This window comes from Castanea sativa, chromosome 10, assembly GCF_040712315.1.
Source record: "Castanea sativa cultivar Marrone di Chiusa Pesio chromosome 10, ASM4071231v1".
Lineage (NCBI taxonomy): Eukaryota > Viridiplantae > Streptophyta > Magnoliopsida > Fagales > Fagaceae > Castanea > Castanea sativa.
The window spans coordinates 17,073,777-17,092,033 of NC_134022.1; the positions used below are offsets into that span (position 1 = coordinate 17,073,777).

Genomic DNA, 18,257 nt, shown 5'->3' on the forward strand with positions numbered 1-18,257 from the left:
TGGAATTATATATATATATATATATATATATATATATATATATATATATATATATATATAATTATAATCAGACAGTTTTTAAAAATTAAAGACCCGTTTGATACATTATTTAAACACATGTTTTCAGTTGTTAAACATTACACATATTTTTACATTTTTTCACCCACACATATTTTCAAAAAAACTGAAAACTGTTTTTTTAACACTAACACCAAAACGGGCCTTAAGAGATTTTGGCAGAGGAAGCTGGTAAACAATTTTGACTAGAAAAGTGATCTAATCACTTTAATTCTCAGTTCAGTTTTCCTTTTTTGGAAAAGCTGATTTAATAAAGATAGGACTATTTTGTAAAAACTTCTTAATTCAGTTGAATTTTGCTATTGTTACATTAATTGTCAAAAAGAGCAATTTGGGGCAGTTAAAAAGTAAAGCCTTTTTGCTGACTTTGTTACATTCACTGTCAAATAAGGCTGTTTGGGACAGTTAAAAAGTAAAGCCCAAGTGAGGGAATCCTGTTCCCTGGGTAGTATAGATAACATTAATTCCCGTTTTTCTTAAATGAAACCATCAAATCCGGAATAAATTAAGATAATCAATACAATAGAAAATTATAGTTCACTAAAACTAGCACTAGTTAATGGTACAGAAACATTGCCAAATTTCCACCGATTTCACTGCCAAGCTGGTTCTCCTGAGAGTTACACAATGGCTAATATAATGAAAGAATTGAGATCTCAGGAAATGGCTCCTCCTTTCCGTTGAGAAAAGGCAAACAAGGAATTGAAAGATGCCAATGCGGAAAACATCATCATCACTTTCTGTTCCTGCTCTCCTCCCTCTCCTTCTCCCGCTTCTTGTAAAGCTTCTCAAGAACACGCTTAGCCTCACACTGCGGGAAGTTCGTCAGATCATAATAATGTGGTGCTATATCAATTATCCTGTATCCAACAAAAATTGTCGATTAGTCTTTAATAAACAAATCTTATTATAAGGGAAATAAATGAAAAAAGTGATATTAATGATAGGCCTAGATGAAAACCAATAACAAGTTAGCTACATCAACATTTTGTAAAAATGTTGAAAAATAATTTGCGACCGTAGCATTTCTCTAATGCAAAAGCAATTTATTCTTAATTTCTTATAAATCCTAGTTGAACTCGTTCTCAAGCTGCATGTGTGAATATGACCAAAGCCAAGTGCATCAAATAAACAGCCTAGGATTTTATTCTTAAATAAATAAATAAATAAAAACCCTAACTAGCAGAGAGACCAAATACTGGAATTTAATTATATATAAAACATCCGCCTATCATGAGTCATACTCAGATATTGACCCCCACCCCCCAAGAAAAATAATAAAATACAGTATACTTTATTACTGCCACAAAAGAAAATCATTAATCAAAAGCTCGAAACTAACCATTCACCACGAATATCTGTCACCGTCCGAATGAAATTCCTGCTTGTTAGAACATATTCATTATAAATGACCCACTCGGGCTTGTGATCCAAGCAATTCGATGGATGCAAGTGGACCACCTGCAAAACAGATTATAAAGGAAATTTAGATCTTTTTTTTTTTTTCCAAAAAAAAAAAAAAAAAAAAAAACTAGATACAGCATATTTCAGAACCAATAAGAAAAAAAGCTTTAAGAAAAGGATAAGAAAAGAATCGCTTTACATACTTGGTTGTCCTTCACTGTCAAGTAGTGTCCAGTACGTTCCAGGTGAGCTACCTGCATGAAATATCCTGCTAGCATAGCCTTCCTTATGTTGATGTAGTAATCACGGCTGTTGAAATCAGTGCTGCACAACCTGAGGTTAAACCTGGCCATGATACGCACGAGCTGTTGTCTAACATTATCAGCAGCCTTCAACGCCCTTTGGTTGACGAAGTTCTCATAGCACCATGATGGGTCCTCGTCTGCAACCCATTAATAAACAAGGAAGAATATTAGAACTATAGTGCATTAAAAAGTGACTAGTACTGCTTGAGGCTAATTTATAAAATTAAAAATATAAAGAAAAGAACAGATAAAAGTACTTACTGTTTTGCTTGTATGCATGGTATACGTTCAAGAGCGTGAGGTGATCTCCATCGATGTGCCCAAACTTAGCTTTTGCTTCATCAGCAGCTTTCTGAGCCTCCCTAGGCCGGACAAAGCAATTGGGTACTAAAGAAAGAAATTGGTTATCACAGAGGAGGCCCACGGAGGTCAGCAGATGCATAGAGGCGAGACGATACCATTTTCTTCATGAGAGAATACTGAGAAACTGCAACTATCTGCATCAGCACTTACTTAGAAATCCTATGGTACATGCCAACCGGGGGCATGAAACCTAGAGAAGACAGTTGCTGATGACAACCTAATTTGACACAGTATTCTAACCACGTGCACATGGACTTGCATGTGCAAGCAATTGGAAGACATCATATGCACAGACATATATCTGTGCATATGCCAGACCCATGGCTACATCCAATCATGATGCAGCCAAACAGTACTTTCCTATATTACTAGGACAGGACTCGGTATGAAAATAAAGGGACAAGACAATAAAAACATACCTGAAAGCATGGCAGAAACTGATAGAATTTCATTTGAACAGTTGAATTCAGGGCTAACAACGAGCATCTTTGACATCTGAGGATCCAATGGAAATTCACTCATAATTTCGCCCAGCTTTGTCAGATTTCCGTCATCATCTAATGCTCCCAGGTAATTCAAAACCTCTAAAGCCCGCATCAATGTCTCTGGAGCAGGGGGATCCATAAAATCAAAATGCACTAGATCATCTATTCCCAGTTTCTTCAAAGTAAGAACCGTATTTGCAAGGTTTGATCTTAATATTTCTGGATAGGTCTGTGGTTGAAGATCATTCTGGAAACTTTTCTCAGTGTAAAGTCTAAAGCATTTTCCAGGCTGAGTTCTTCCAGCACGCCCTGATCTCTGGTGTGCACTAGCCTTAGAGATCGGAGATACCAACAATGATTCCACACGCACTCGTGGGTTATAAACTTTTTGTTTTGCAAACCCAGGGTCAATCACATATACTATACCATCAATGGTCAAAGAAGTTTCAGCAATGTTTGTTGACACCACAATCTTCCTTCCAGCAGGACCACCCTCTTTCACGGGAGGTGGAGCCGGTTCGAATATCTTCTGCTGCATAGCCGGAGGAAGGGTAGAATACAAAGGCACTACTTTGACAGGTCCCACCTGGTCACCCATATTTGCAACTTCTTTAGTTATTTTTCGGCATGCATCTTCTATCTCCTCCTCACCAGTGAGGAACACAAGTATATCTCCAGGAGTTTCACACATATGAATTTGCACAACAGTTCGGATTGCTGCCTCCAGGTAGTCCCTTTCAGGCTCTTCAGTGTAAAATATTTCCACCGGATGAAGCCTCCCAGGAACTTTCATAAGTGGTGCTTGAAAAAAATAACCCTGAAATTTTTCAGCCTCAAGAGTAGCACTCATTACAACTAGCTTCAGGTCAGGTCTATTTTTCAACACTTCCTTCAGAAGCCCAAACAGAACATCAGTTGCCAATGTTCTTTCGTGAGCCTCATCAAGAATTATGACCTTGTAGCGTTCCAAAAGCGGATCGGTCATCGCTTCTCTTAAAAGCATACCATCTGTTAAATACCTGATACATAAAACAAACAAACAATTAGTAAACTTTCAAATCATGTCCAGGCAGCACGTAACCACCCAAATATATATAAGATAAGACATGTTAAATCTGAAGGATGAGCTTACTTCAAAACTGTTCTTGCACTACTGCAGTCTTCAAAACGGATACTATAACCAACCTCTTCTCCGATAGTTACATCCATCTCTTCAGCAACACGACGAGAAACAGACATAGCAGCCACCCTACGAGGCTGGGTGCATGCAATCATCATTTTCCTGCGCTTATCTGGAGTTTCTAAATCAATCGCTTCCAAAACGAACTGGGGAATCTGTAGAAAAGGGGCATATATTTCGTTAACCTCCATGTTCAACACACAAGATAATTACTCCATGCTCGAGGCGCGCGTGTAAAAAAAAATAAAATTCAACTAAAAGATATAACACACAACTTTCCCAGAAACATAAAATACATTTCAATCTTATGGGGACCAATATTAAGGTACAAGGAAGTTTTTTCTATAAAAAAAAAACCCTCAATTCCTTGGAAATATCAAATTCTTACCCACCCTATCAGATAAATTGTTTAACATTTAAATCAAATTAATAAATGACTATACAACAAACTAACATCAAATACTCTCATAGACTTATACATGCTATCAAGTTAAAGCTTTCGCCACTAACCATTCCAGACTATTCATGATTATAAACCTAAATAAATAGAAAATTAAAGGGTCACATACATGATTATAATAAGCCCAAACAAATGGAAAATCAAAAGGTCAGTATAAGATATTAAACAACCAAAACCCTAATCTAAAATTTAAACCTGCCCTCTAGTTTCTCAGCAAACAAACATATTAGAGAAAAGAGAAACAAAGATCAAACCTGAGTGGTTTTGCCGCTACCAGTCTCACCGACGAGGATGAGAGTCTGGTTAGCCTTGAGATCTTGCAAGAACTGTTCTTTCTGGTGCCAAACAGGCAAGCCTCTCCGCTTCTCCAAAATCTCATAGTACCTCTGCGAGTAGGGCCTCCCCGTCCAGCTATTGATCGCGGGGTTGCTGCTATTGCCTCCGCCAATAATACCACCACTGTTGCTCATCGCCGCCGCCGAGGACGAGAAGCCGCCGCCGCCGTTGATTTTGGCGATCTTCGACTCGCCCACCACGTCGAACAAGCTCACCTTCCTCTTCCTCTCCGTTCCCATCAATAAACCCTAACCCTGGCCCTAACAGTACAAACCGCACAGAGCGAGCGAGCGAACGAACGAACCAACCCGACAGTCGAGTCGATTAGAAAGCAAACCAAAAACACACCCTAGCTATGAGATTTTGACTAATTTTGGAGAGAGAAAATTTAGGGTGTGAGAGAGAGAAATTAAAAACGAGGCTAGGGCTACTCGGGGTCGCTATTTATATGTGAAAATTAAAGGAGACTTTTTGTGGGTTTTCTGTTTTGGGTTTAGGCCTATGAAGTTGAGCCCATTTAACTTTTTCTTCACATTCTCTTTAAGTCGGTCCCAAGAGTTGGCAAAATAGTGGGCTTTAAATAAGTTTGGTTCATGAGGCTTTTGATTCCGACAACACATACGCATGCACATGCCGAAATAGGCAATTTAGCCATTTGTCCCTCTTTTCAAACTATTTAGTAAAATGTTCTTATTTTTAAACTCGATAGTCTCAAAATTGAGTTCTATGTGTTTTTTTAAGTAGAACTAGATATTACTAATGTCGAGTTTCACTTAAATTTTCAAAAAAAATGTAAAATATTATTTTGGTCCCTAAACTGTACCAAATATTTATTTTTCATCTCTAAACTTTAAGAAGTTCATTTTTCGTCCTTAAACTATTGAAAATGTTTTATTTATATCCTTAAACTTTACTAAAAGATTTTTTTTTCATCCCTAAACTATTGAAAAATTTCTTTTTTCATCTTTATTTTTGTCTATTTACTATTCAAAAAACTCTTTACAAAGTTTAGGGATGAAAAAAGAACTTTTCAAAATTTAGGGACAAAAAACAAAATTTTAATAAAGTTTTAAGGACCAAAATAGTATTTTACCCAAAATTTAACTAACAAAATATGCATAAAACTCGACATTACTAATGTCAAGTTCCACCTGTAACTCGATTTTATTAAAATCAAGTTTAAAAAATGGGGACATTTTGTTAGATAGTTTAAAACTAAGAGCATTTTACTAAATTGTTTTCCAAAAGGGGCATTTTCCCATTTTGGACCGCATACACATATAGCCAAAATTATTCATCTTCAAGAAAGTCTAAAGACACAAATGTTTTGACAAAAAAATTAACACAAATTGTTAGTGGTAAGTTAAAAAGTAATGTTAGTAGTGGACTCATATGAGAATCAGTGAAAGCTTGGCAACTTAACAAGTTAGAAAAAAGTTGTGAAATTTGTTGTTTATGTAGCATTACTCTTCATCTTCAAGCCACCGACTTTTTTGGATGATGGAAGAGCAATGCTAAGTACACAACTTTTTTCATATCCTATTAAGATGATAAATTGTAATTGGATCAACATAAATTTTGCATAAGTTATCACTAACACCAATTTTATTATAATCCATTCACAATAAGTTAGTCAAAAACCTAGTAACTTAAGTGGCACCTCTTGATATTTCTAATGAAAACGTGTGTTAGAAAGAATGATTTATATTTTGATTGTATTGTACTATTTGTCAGTTAATAATAAATGGATTTCATATCCTTTATTTAAATATAATTTTAAATAGAGGAATTTCTACTATAAGTAAGAGTTAGAAAACAATATTGCTAAAAAAATTAAAAAGAAATATAAAACACCAAAATTATTCCTAAGGTTTGGGCTTGTGAGATGGTACAAAAACTTTTTTATCTTGCTTTGGCAGCTATTTATCTACTAGTGCAGTCAAAACATGCTATTGGAAGGAAGTATAGGACCTAGAGAAGTAAGGAAATTTGAAATAGTGTTATGTGTTGTTTGTGTTGAGGGAGAAAATTGGATTTAAAAAAAAAAAAATATTGGGACAGTTTGGGATTGGCCTAAGTCCGATTAGTGATTTTTATATATTTTGCCTTCTAAAAATGCATTCTTGTTCGATTTGGACAAAAAAATAGTGTCACATTCAATTTTAGTTGTCTAACTATTTGGGATGCTAAATAGTAAGAGCATCCACAACAATTGAGCTATTTTCGTAGCTATTTGACAGTACAAAAAGCTACTTTATCTATTTTACCTACTCACTTTACAAAACATGCTCAGCAGTGGATCTATTTTAGCTTTTAACATAATAAAATAATATATCTATTACAATAAAATAATACATCCCACTTAAAAAACACCACAAACTGATAATGGCACAATTCACAACCACCGCCAAGAACAACCACCCATAAAAACCTTTCAGCTAGCCTCATCCACCTCCACCACCACTCTACTAGCAACAAACCGCCATTTCAACCACAATCCACGATCACAACCAAACCCACAAAAAAATCAAACACCAAAAAACCCATGCGAAGAAGAACCAAAAACACCAGAAAAATAAAAAAATAAAAAACCCACAAACCCAGCAATCCAAAACCCATGAACCCAGAATTCCCGCCGTCATCGATCATGGCGCCGTAGGGATGAGCGATGTTACTAATTACCATTGATGTTCTGTGATGAGCTGGAGCTGATGTTACTGTGGGTTCAGTGGAGAATCAACCCTGCGTCGATGCTACCCACACTGTCAACATCCTCGCCATGCTTTGGTTTCCGATTACACTTCAATCTCATTGCTCTACCCGTACATCTCTCTTTCGGCTTGAGACTTGGGGCTTGGGTTGGCGAGCTGGGTCGACGGAAGGGGTGGGTCAGAGCTGGGTAGACGAGTTGGGTCTGTGGTGGCATGTGTTGGCGGCATAGGTCGGGGGGGTGGTGGCGTGAGAGGTCTGAAAGTTGAGAGTTATGAAAGTTATGAGGAGAAAAGAAAAATGAAAAAAAGGAAAAATTAATATTTTAATAAGAGGGAGAATAATTTTTTTTTTGTTAGCTTTCAGCTACAGTGCACATCTATGTATAACAAGAAGGTAAAAAATTTTAAGTATAGCTCCACTGCTGCAACCCTTTTTTGTGTGTTTTGGTGTAACTAAAATAGGAGTCCAAATCTTCTGTCCCAACTTATATGCTCCACTCTATACTCTACCAAATATATCAAGCCACGTGGACATCATTTATTATACAGAAACGGAAGAGTTAAATGGAGTCAATCTCCTCAATCTTAACTCACGTTCCAAACCCAAGTAAGGTGAAAAAAAAAAAAAAAAAAAAAAGCACTACAATCAAAATACCGAGGCAACACTGGATTCCACCACCAAAACCACTGTTGGAGAAGATGAAGAGGGGATATCAAGCTATCAATGATCAAGCCCATATAATTTGTAATTAAAACTAATTTACTCACCGGCATTGTAAGCTTTACAAGGACTTGTTGAGACGGAGAGGAGGATATTGTTAGTTTTAAGAATGGAGTTCCTTTGCTGGTATCCAAGGAATACAGTTTAGATTTGTATTCTAGCTCCTGAATGAATATTCTAACAGTATAATAAGAGCCATCCACTTGTTTAACTGCAAAAGAAGCAGTTGGGAATTTTCCAGCATTCATTTCTTTATACCTACAAAGAATAGAGCTTCCAAGCCTCAATGATTAAGCTGTCCCTCTGATTTTTTTTTTTATTCTCTCACACAAAACCCAAAATAAAAAATAAAAAATGAAAAAAAACAGCTGACAGCACCAACATCAAAATATCCAGCCACCACCAAAGTCACTGCTAGAGAAGATGACTAGGATGAATCTCCTCAACCACCAACTCCTATTTCGGTACACCCAAAACAAATTACTGGACCACCACCCATGGTAGTGCGTTACAAAATTCTCTGCCCCTACACTATTCCAAAACCAACGCCAATGCTGGTGAAGAGAAAATTCTCAGCCCTTACCCATGGTTGTCTTCTTGGCCAAAAACCCATCAACCTAAAAACAAAAAATAAAAACCCAAAGCAAAGGAGCCCATCACTTAACTTTCGTTTTATACATCATAGAAAGTAAAGGAACCTACAAATTCCCTAAGTCCAAATCTGTAATCGATTTGGTTTCCGTTTCCATGTGAGAAACAATCTCACATGGGTTTTGTGTGAGAGAATAAGAAAAAAAAAAAATTAGAGGGACAGCTTGATCATTGAGGCTTGGAAGCTCTGTTCTCCAACAGTGGTTTTGGTGGTGGAATTCGGTGTTGGCTGGGTATTTTGATTCCAAGCTCTGTTCTCCAACAGTGGTTTTGGTGGTGGAATTCGGTGTTGGCTGGGTATTTTGATTGTAGTGCCTTTTTTTTTTTTTTTTTTTTTCTTTACTTGGGTTTGGAACGTGAGTTAAGATTAAGGAGATTGACTCCGTTTAACTCTTCCGTTTCTGTATAATAAATGATGTCCATGTGGCTTGATATATTTGGTGGAGTATAGAGTGGAGCATATAAGTTGGGACAGAAGATTTAGACTCTTGAAATAGCTATATAGCTATTTAGTTACACTGTTGCAAATGCTCTAATGATGAGAAAATGGTCAACAATCCCAAAATTTTCAAGAACTTACTTTTTAACTTTATATTTAGTTTAATTTTTTTAAGATTATATTTAGTTTAATTTTGCAATAAGTATATGAATGACCTCAAATTTGTCTTATTTCTTACGTGACCTTAAATTGATTAGATTTTTTATATTGCTTTGACCCCTTAATGTTGAAATTCTACTTACTCGTTGAAATGTAGTAAAACTCATCCCTTAGGAAGTAGGATATTTGATATGGGTTGAATACGCTATTGAGAAACAATTTTTATAAAATCCTCTTAGGAATTCATAATTCATCTCAGCAAAAACAACAGCTACCCTCTCATCACCAAAAAAAAAAAAAAAAACACAGCTACCCTTCTAGTACCAAAATTGAAAATGAAACTCTACATTGTTATATATATACTTAAAAACTTTTTTTTTTTTTTTGAGACTATATACAAGAACATGTCTCTATATGTATATATAGAAAAACAATATGATATATGCTTGTTGGCACCCAGAATTTTAAAAAGGTAAGCCCAAATCAGTGGCCAAGCCATATTGGGCCATGCCCCCCCCCCCCCCAAATTTTTCAAAAAAATTAGGGCAAATTACAGTAAATCCATTTGTGGTGTGGTCCGATTGCGCTTTGCTTACTCGTGGTTTAAAACTTAACACTTTGTTCACATGTGTTTAACTCTATTTAGTCTCCGTTATCCACCTCCATTATAGTCAAGGGTAAAAATGAATTTTCTCTTCCCTTTTATGGCTCTCTCCTCCAAAAATAAAAAAATAACATAAAAAACACAAACAAACAAGATCAAACAATATATTAACCCCCAAATTTTAAAACTTCTTACTACACTTTTAGTGACGAACAAGTTAGTAGCCCTTTTTTTCCCTGATAAGTAGCATAAGTTTTATTAGACACAAGTTAGATTCCTTTCATGTAAATGTGATTATTAGCACCCACACATTTCCTTGGACTATAAATGATAAATTCTATCCAGTAGAGCTAACCCAGGACCCTCCAATGAAGTACTTGAATCTACCAACCAAGAGAAAAATGCTTTTATAGTTTTTGCTTTATTGTCCTTACTTAGATATCAGACATTGACTTCTATCCTCAATGAATTCTACAATGATAGAATTAGCAGTTAACAAGAAATTACATCCATTATGTGGTTGATGAAAACATTTTGCTTCACTGGTTTTTTCTTTTCTTAAGTAAGAAATTGATTTATATCGCAAATGGGCACAATCCAAGTACATGGGAAGTATATATGAGAACACCCAAAAAACAAACCTATTAAGATGCATAATCTTAAAAATTACTAAGATTCCAATTTAACTATCAGTTCCCAAAACACAGAACAAATCATCAAACACATCAAACACAAACCCAAAACTCTAATTTTCTTGCACTTTCTCAGCAAACAACCAACACAACAAAGACCCCATTTTTATATTTCAATAAAAGAAAAACAAAAGAGTACCTGAAAAGTGAGACTAAATGGATTATTGAAGCCACGCTTGGGCAAGCGACAACGAAGTGGGGTATGACCCCTTCAAAGCCATGTTATAAGAGATGCATATTCTTGGGTTTGAAATAACACATTTTGATCTTGTTTGTTTGTGTTTTTTATGTTTTTTTTTTTTGAAGGATAGAAACATAAAAGGGAAAAAAAAAAAACATTTTTACCCTTGATTTTAATGGAGGTGGATAAGGGAGACTAAACAAAGTTAAACACAGGTGGACAAAGTGTTAATTTTAAATCATGGGTAAGCAAGATGCAAATGAGCCAAATCACAGGTGAGTTTACTATAATTTGTCCAAAAAATTATTACATGTATATACTAGTATAATAATTATCCCTTCCAATTTAATTTTTTCTAAGAATATATACGAACTGACCCCCATTTCTAGAGTTTATTTCCATAAATTTTATAAGTATGATTTTCATAAAAAGAATAAAAATAGGCATTGTGGGGGGGGGGGATAAAAGCTCTTGAATAAACGTTTGGGCTTTGTGCCTGATTAACTGGTACCAGTTTGTTTTGATCAGAGCCTCTAGGCCCACAAGTCAGTTTGCACTGTAGAGGTCTGAGGAGTTGTCCAAGGAGGAATTTCTCCTCGGACAGGCCCAGCAATGACCCTGGGACTTGCTAAATGGGTTAGAGGCAGAATTCTGGAAGAATTGATGGGTAAGAGGGTGATCCAAGCACCCTTTAGAAGCAAGAACATGTGAGAAATATCTAAGGAAAAAGCTGCTACCACCACATTAAAGGCCCTGCATCTATCTCCCTGGCCGCATTAATGAGGAAATGACCTCTGAACAGTAGAATTCAGTCTTCTTGCTATTATTTGAAGACTTCAAAAAGGTGGTGGATGGGACAAGTATCTAAGGGGAAGATTTGTATGACATGTGGATGAACCAGTGAAGAAGAAGAAGTATAGAAGGAGACGAAAGAGGAAAGGGAAGGGGACCTGCTACTGAGCTGAAAAAATAAGAACTAAGAATTGTAAACTTTGGCATAAAAATAGAATATTTATACAAATCATTCTCGGCTTATGTCCGAGGAGGTCTCTTTGTCATACTTGTTTATCATTTGCATAGATTGTGGCATTCTAGCCTGTTAATTGAACTTCCAACATCCCAAACCTAGGTTTCAAATCCTTACTCTACAAATTTCATTGTATAAGGCTCATTGGGCCTGAGCCCAATACTTGTTTTTGGGTCCGGGTACAATTGTGCACTTACAGGCACAACATTTTTACAAACAATTTTACAATAAAGTCTAGATGTCAAGTATTAAGTAAAAGAGTGATATAAGTGATGGACTTAAATAAGAATCATTAACATCTTGCCACCTAAACTTTGTTGTGAAAATTTTGTGATTATAACACTACTCAAAATACAAAAAATAAAAGAGAATTAAAACAGTAATAATTTTTCCTCCATTTTTCATTAAAAAAGCTTCTTTGGCTTACCTTCAGCTTTTGCATTTGACGGAATAAAGGTCTCTTCTTCACTCTCAAAGGTTTATCACACACATTATAGCATAGGACCCCTTCTTCATTTTCAAAGGTTGCACACAGCCACACACCATCAATCTGCGATTTCTTTGGGCAAACACACCCATCGCTCACTACAGATGAGTCTTTAAGACTATGTTTGGTTATAGCATGACTCAAAATTTAGTTTTCATAACTCAAAACTCTAACCCATATCTCATATCAAATTCTCTATTTTTCACCTATCAAAAAAAAAAAAAATCTCTATTTTTCTCATTACTTTCTCCCAGCTGTGTTTGGCTCAAAAACTTGGTTGTAGTTTTCTACTAAAACACTCATCTTTAATTCAAAATGGTGAAGCCCACAAGCTGAAAGTGGCGAGAACGATTCTATACCTCAATCCGCATGTTCTTTTCTCTCTCCACCACTCTCTTTCGTTTCTCTGTCTCTCACACTACATTTACTCTTTCAATTCTTTCTTCTCCACTCATCATCAGAACAAAGAATAGTAATAGCCCACACTCCATCTTTGTCCTCCTTGGCCAATTCGGGTGACTACCCCAGATCGGTATGGTCCCTCAACCTTGTCTCTCTCTTGCTCACTCTCTCTCCCCCTCTCAGCTGTTGCTTTTGGATCTACCCATTTAGTTAGATCTTGAATTTGATTCGTATTTGTCTTCATGCTCTTTCTTTAAGTAGTTTTTTTTTTTTTTTAATCCAATCATTTATTTTATAAGTTTGCTGATTATGGGTTTTGGATTTATGGGTTTGTTGATTATGGGTAGACTTATGGATTTGTTGATTTTGGGTTTGAGACATATATTGATTTATGGGGAGAAGATTGTGATGACGAAGAAGAAGAGTTCAGATTTGAGCTAATTTAAGCTTTTGAAAGAAAGTAAAGCAATGCTATCAAAAGGATGTTTTAGTTCTTGTTCAATTACCCGTAGATGCAACTATTCTTTGGCTATTATTGTGACCACAAGTTATCAAAGTTATCTCTTATGCTATAGCCTTTATAGCACTATGTGATATTTGTTATTGACAATATTGGTAAATTAGAGCAGGATGAATTATTGAATCTATTAGATAAGTATGAATAACCATAGTTGAGAGATTATTTCAATTCCTATCAAGACACTCAAAGGATGTTATTGCTTTGGCAAAGCAAAATAGAAACAAAAAGAGAGACCAATACTTGAAGGAAAAGGATGTCGCTACACATTTCTGGACTCATATTAAGTTTTTTGAAATAAGTTAATGTGAATTTGTGATTGCTGTTCATCTTTAGGTTCTTGTTAAAAAAAAAAAAAAAAAAAAAAAAGAGGAGGAAGGAAAAAAAAAAAAAAGGACAAAATTTAACTACAAAATTAGTTGTAACCTTAGACTACAATCTTATTCAATATCTTTCTATTGAAGGTGAATTTTGACAAATCCACCATTAGATTACACATTCTTCTTATAATTTTCATGCTTGCAAAATTTCTAAAAAATTAAAAATCAATAGCTATGTTATCAATATATTGTTTAAATTACAAGTTTTTGTAATTTAAAAATTATACATAAAATATAAGCTTATAAATCATATCGTAAATAATATTCGATTGACACAAAATTTGACATGTGGATTAAAAGTGTAAAGAACATGCAATTTAATAGTTAGATTTTCAAATTGAGAGTAAAGTAATTATTGTGGTTTGACTTGATGGAGACAAGTCATGACCGCGTGTCCCATACAATTGCTCAGATTTATAAGTATGCCATCGAATCTCAATTTTCAAATCTTGAAAACTCCAAAAAGTTGTTCTCAATTTCCGTCACTCCAACTCAATTTTTTAAGTTTTGAGTTATGGAAATTGAGAACAAAAACTGAACCAAACAAATTTTTTTGAGGTGGAGAATTGGGTGATGAAAATTAAGTTTTGAGTAAGAGTTTTTCTAAACCAAACACACTCTCTCTCTCTCTCTCTCTTTGATTTCTTTTTTCTTTTTTGGAGAAAAATCTCTCTGATTTTTTTTTTTTTTTGGACTCAAAGATAGAATTATATTGATAAAACTGGGGAAAGCCCCTCATTACAATATTTCAATGGCTGGGACCCATCCCACCTACTACGTTTACAAGAAAAGAACAATAAAATACTAAACACAATAACGTAAATAGCACACTCTGGTGCTCTTAATGGTGGGCCAGCTGCCCATTCCACCTATGATAATCTTGTAGTAAAGTTGTGGCTCCCCTAAGTATATCACTTGGCTGGTTCTGTGTATCTTCGAAGTAGAATCGGTTCCTAGCATTCCAAATGGACCATGCAACCATCGCCCATAATTCTTGCTCTTCTCTCATGAGTTTCTCCATCAGCTGTCTAGCTAGGAGGTGGAAGGTCTGTATTCTTGCCCCACACTTCTGTAGCTTCCCTCTAACCATCGCCCATACATTCCTGGCCATAGGACATTCCCATAATGCATGGCTGACTGTTTCCTCTGCCTGACCACATATTGCACACGATGGGTCAATGGGTACTCTCCTACGGGCAAGATTAGCACGAGTAGGAAGGATATTTGAGCATGCTCTCCATACGAAGTTTCAGACCTTCGGCGGTATATTTAATGTCCATAGCTTGTTCCAAAGTCTCTTGTCAACCCGTGCCCGTGAGTGTTCAGCCTCATCCACTTGGTTCATTCGCCGAGCAACCTGATATGCTGATCTTACGGTGAATTGACATACTTTGTTTTCCTTCCAATAAATCTGATCCCGGTCACGTGTGTTACGGAGCTGGATACGAAGGACTTCTTCTTGTGTGGACTGCAAGAACGTGTCTTGTATCACTCTCTTTTTCCATTGCATGGTTCGTTGGTCAATCAGGTCCCCCACTTTCATTGAAGCGTCCACATCTGGTTTGAAAAGTGGGGGGTGGGGTAACCACCCACTAGACCTCACCATAATACTCTGCCCATTGCCTATTTTCCATCTGGTCCCTTTACGGATAAGTTCCCTTGCCGAAAACAAACTACGCCATGCAAAGGAGGGGTTGTGACCAAGTTCAGCTTCCAAGAACGAACACTTTGGGAAGTACTGGGCCTTGTACACTCGGAAAAAGAATCTCTCTAATTTCTTAGTTGTTCTAGTTTGCTAATTTTTTTATAATTATTTATATATCCTTCTTTATTTCTTTGCCCCACAATACTAGGTCTCAGTCTGTCAGTCAAATTTGAAGTCCAAACAATATTTTTTTGAGGTTAAAATTGGCTCTATGTCCTACATGTGTTTGCTTTTGTCTTCAAAAGCTAAAGCAATACTTCCAAGTAATTATTTGTTAGAATCATAATATTTTAAGGCAAGACTTTTCTTCAACTTGTTATTTGTCATTAAATTAGTATTTATTAATAATATATAAATATAATAAACGATCATTGAAATTGATAGTATATTATGTATAAAAGAAAATCGTAAGTGGGTTTTGTTTTAGGTGTTTTTTTTTGGTGATTAAGTGTAAGTTCTTCTAAAAAAAGAAGAAGAAGAAGATTAAGTGTAAGTGGTTATTTGATTTTATAATATTGTATGTATTCAATAATTGTTTGGATACATTTTTTTAGAAATTTATTTATTTTAGATAAATACAATAGTTATAATGGGATCATAGAGACTTGAACTTTGGATGTCTGAGTTAGAAACTCCAAAAAATGCTAATTGAGTACAAAGCTTTTGAATTTTTTTTCTTATAAGTATTTTTTTTGGAAATCTTTAATCATTTCATTCAACTATAGTATATAGTATAGATATAGGCTTATATAGTCTATGCGGGAAAAAAAATACTCGTTTCATTTTTTGTGTCCCCCAAACATAGATTCCTAGCTTTTCCATTGAGCCCAATGTAAAGAACTGAAACCATAGGCCTTATGCGAATACAAAGGACCTAAGTTTCAAGAAGAACAAACCCATGAAAGAGAAGATGGGGACCCAAGAATAAGAGCCAAAGCCCAACAATAAAAGAAAGAAAGAAAATGCCTTGAATAAGGTGTGAATGACCCAATAAAAGGGTTGCTAGGTAAAGGGTCCTCAAATGAGACATGTATGGCAAGTTCGAGAGCCCACCTGGATAAACAAACACAAAGTACCGAGTTCCCTCGGAGAAAAGTTGAAAGGGACAAATGATCCCACTATAGCAAGAGCAAAGTCCTGGAGCCCAAGAAGAAGAAGGTGGCACGCAATGGCCAACAAGCCAATGAAAACAAAACCCCAAGAACTTCGGCCAGAAGAAAACCATGTAAGAGGAAAGAGCACTAGTATAAAAAGGAGAGTAAATTAGTCATGTAATAAAAACAAGCAATAACAAAAAAAGTAAGCAATATCCAAAGAAAGAGCACTCTCATTCAAAGAAGAGATAGAAATTTAGGCTAAGGTCCTTAGAAAGAAATATTGTAGGAATCCTAGTTTGTAGGAAGAAATACATGGGGGCTTTACATTGATCCAAGATTCCAGATTCCATAAGTCTTGGGTCTCAATACCTACTTAAGTTTGTGAAGTTTGAGATTTATGGGCTTTGTGGCTTTCTCCTTAAAGGATTTGTATCTAAGTTCCTAATCTAATTAATAAAGGTCATTGAAGTGCTGACTTTCTCTAATGTTTTCTTCTTTAGTTCTTTTATATGCGTATGTGTGAATTGCTATGTCTTGAATTTGTTTGTGCGAAGATCAGTTCAATGAAAAAGATCTCATTTGATCGTGGTGGCATTCGACCCTAGTTCACCCTTATTCAGTATCTCATCTTTGCCCCTCAACAGACCCATCACTTTGTATTGGGCTTAGAACAATACCACCTTGTCTACTTGAGAAATATAATACATTCATTCAGTATTTCTAACATGGTATCAGAGCCATTGTTCTAAACTTTTTGGTTTCTTGTAGTCTTGTCTTCTTTGATATTCTCCTCTGCCTCAACCTTCTCCAATCAGTAAACCCATTTTTGCCCTTTTTTTGACTGCTTCGCCACCATTAGAGGCACTCTGGGTTAAATCATCACCGCCAGAAGATCTCTCTCTACCGCCAAGATCACTGCCTTCGTCGGATCCGTTAGTTTTGAAGTTCTAATTACGACACTAAAGACATAATCATATAGATCATCAACTGATCTACTCAACGCCACCAGAATCACCACCATCTAAGTGTCCACACGCTGCTCAAAGATTTGACGAGTAGTCCCACGTGCTACACGCGCCACTGCACACCGATATAGGTTCGACACGCGCCTCACGTGCAGGTAAAGTACCTGTTAATATCATTGGTGACATCATCACTACCACGTCAGCCCTAATTGACACCATCTGCCATGTCGACCGCTTACATCATCTGTCATGTCAATCTTGTACGTCATCTAACACGCTAGCACACCTACATCATTCGTTGACCTAATGCGTCAGCCACCGTTGACCTTGATCGTGGACTTTGACTTGCGTCAACCGTTGACTTTTTGTTAGAGTTGACTTTTTATAGTCCAGGTGCTCCTTACCAAAATTTTCGCGTAGATTTCATTTCTGTAGTCCATTTTTACATATTTTGCTTCTAAATGAAAAATAAGGACATGTCTTCTTCTTATTGCAATAATCATCGCCGACAATCCAACAAATGTTTTTGTGATTTTTGCAAATATCTTGGCCATAATATTGAAGCTTGATATCATCGTAACAAATTAGCTATTTCCATTTTTGCCGCTACTGTTGCTAACACTAAAAGTATCCAACCAATGACTCCTATCTCTACAAAGTCCAAGTGTTCTAGATCCACTACCACCATATCTATAGTCGACCTTCAAAACATCATTGCTAATACCATTCATATGGTTGGTAATGCATCTTATTCCTTTGCTCTCTCAGTTTTATCTGGTATGTCTCCTTCCTCTTGGCTTATGGATTCTGCTTGTTACAATCACATGCCACCTTACTCGTCCTTATTTTCTCAACTTGAACTTACTCCACACCTTCTTAATATTCGTACCGCAAATAGTTTCACAATG

General features: G+C 36.0%; 2 protein-coding genes across 5 annotated transcripts; both read right to left on the minus strand.

The window, feature by feature from the left end:
* Window positions 1–533: 533 nt before the first annotated feature.
* Window positions 534–5,030, minus strand: LOC142613205 (putative pre-mRNA-splicing factor ATP-dependent RNA helicase DEAH2). 4 transcript variants are annotated; one of them, XR_012840242.1, is made up of 7 exons: window positions 4,530–5,030; window positions 3,768–3,970; window positions 2,570–3,654; window positions 2,049–2,274; window positions 1,686–1,924; window positions 1,421–1,539; window positions 534–938 (listed from the first exon to the last, which is right to left on the minus strand). XR_012840242.1 is itself a non-coding variant. In XM_075785442.1 (7 exons), the coding sequence occupies exons 1-7, from the start codon at window positions 4,848–4,850 to the stop codon at window positions 812–814; spliced, it is 2,220 nt and encodes a 739-aa protein (XP_075641557.1). In that variant the 5' UTR covers window positions 4,851–5,030; the 3' UTR covers window positions 534–811. The 4 variants fall into 4 exon arrangements, 2 of the variants coding, with proteins under 2 accessions (XP_075641557.1, XP_075641558.1); XR_012840243.1 differs by having other exon boundaries at window positions 2,049–2,284; XM_075785442.1 differs by having other exon boundaries at window positions 2,049–2,174.
* Window positions 5,031–14,423: 9,393 nt separating this feature from the next.
* On the minus strand, window positions 14,424–15,188 carry LOC142612126 (uncharacterized). The gene is made up of 2 exons (XM_075784247.1): window positions 14,838–15,188; window positions 14,424–14,732 (listed from the first exon to the last, which is right to left on the minus strand). Exons 1-2 carry the CDS (start codon window positions 15,186–15,188, stop codon window positions 14,424–14,426), a joined length of 660 nt encoding a protein of 219 aa, XP_075640362.1.
* Between the last annotated feature and the right edge of the window lie 3,069 nt (window positions 15,189–18,257).

Coding starts and splice junctions, on each gene's coding strand:
- LOC142613205 (XM_075785442.1), bottom strand. CDS start 4,850: ATGGGAACGGAGAGGAAGAGGAAGGTGAGCTTGTTCGACGTGGTGGGC. Junction 3,971..4,529: donor GTAGCGGCAAAACCACTCAG/GTTTGATCTTTG, acceptor CCTTTTCTACAG/ATTCCCCAGTTCGTTTTGGA. Junction 1,925..2,048: donor CCATGCATACAAGCAAAACA/GTAAGTACTTTT, acceptor AATGGGTTGCAG/ACGAGGACCCATCATGGTGC.
- LOC142612126 (XM_075784247.1), bottom strand. CDS start 15,188: ATGGTGAGGTCTAGTGGGTGGTTACCCCACCCCCCACTTTTCAAACCA. Junction 14,733..14,837: donor CATTAAATATACCGCCGAAG/GTCTGAAACTTC, acceptor ATATGTGGTCAG/GCAGAGGAAACAGTCAGCCA.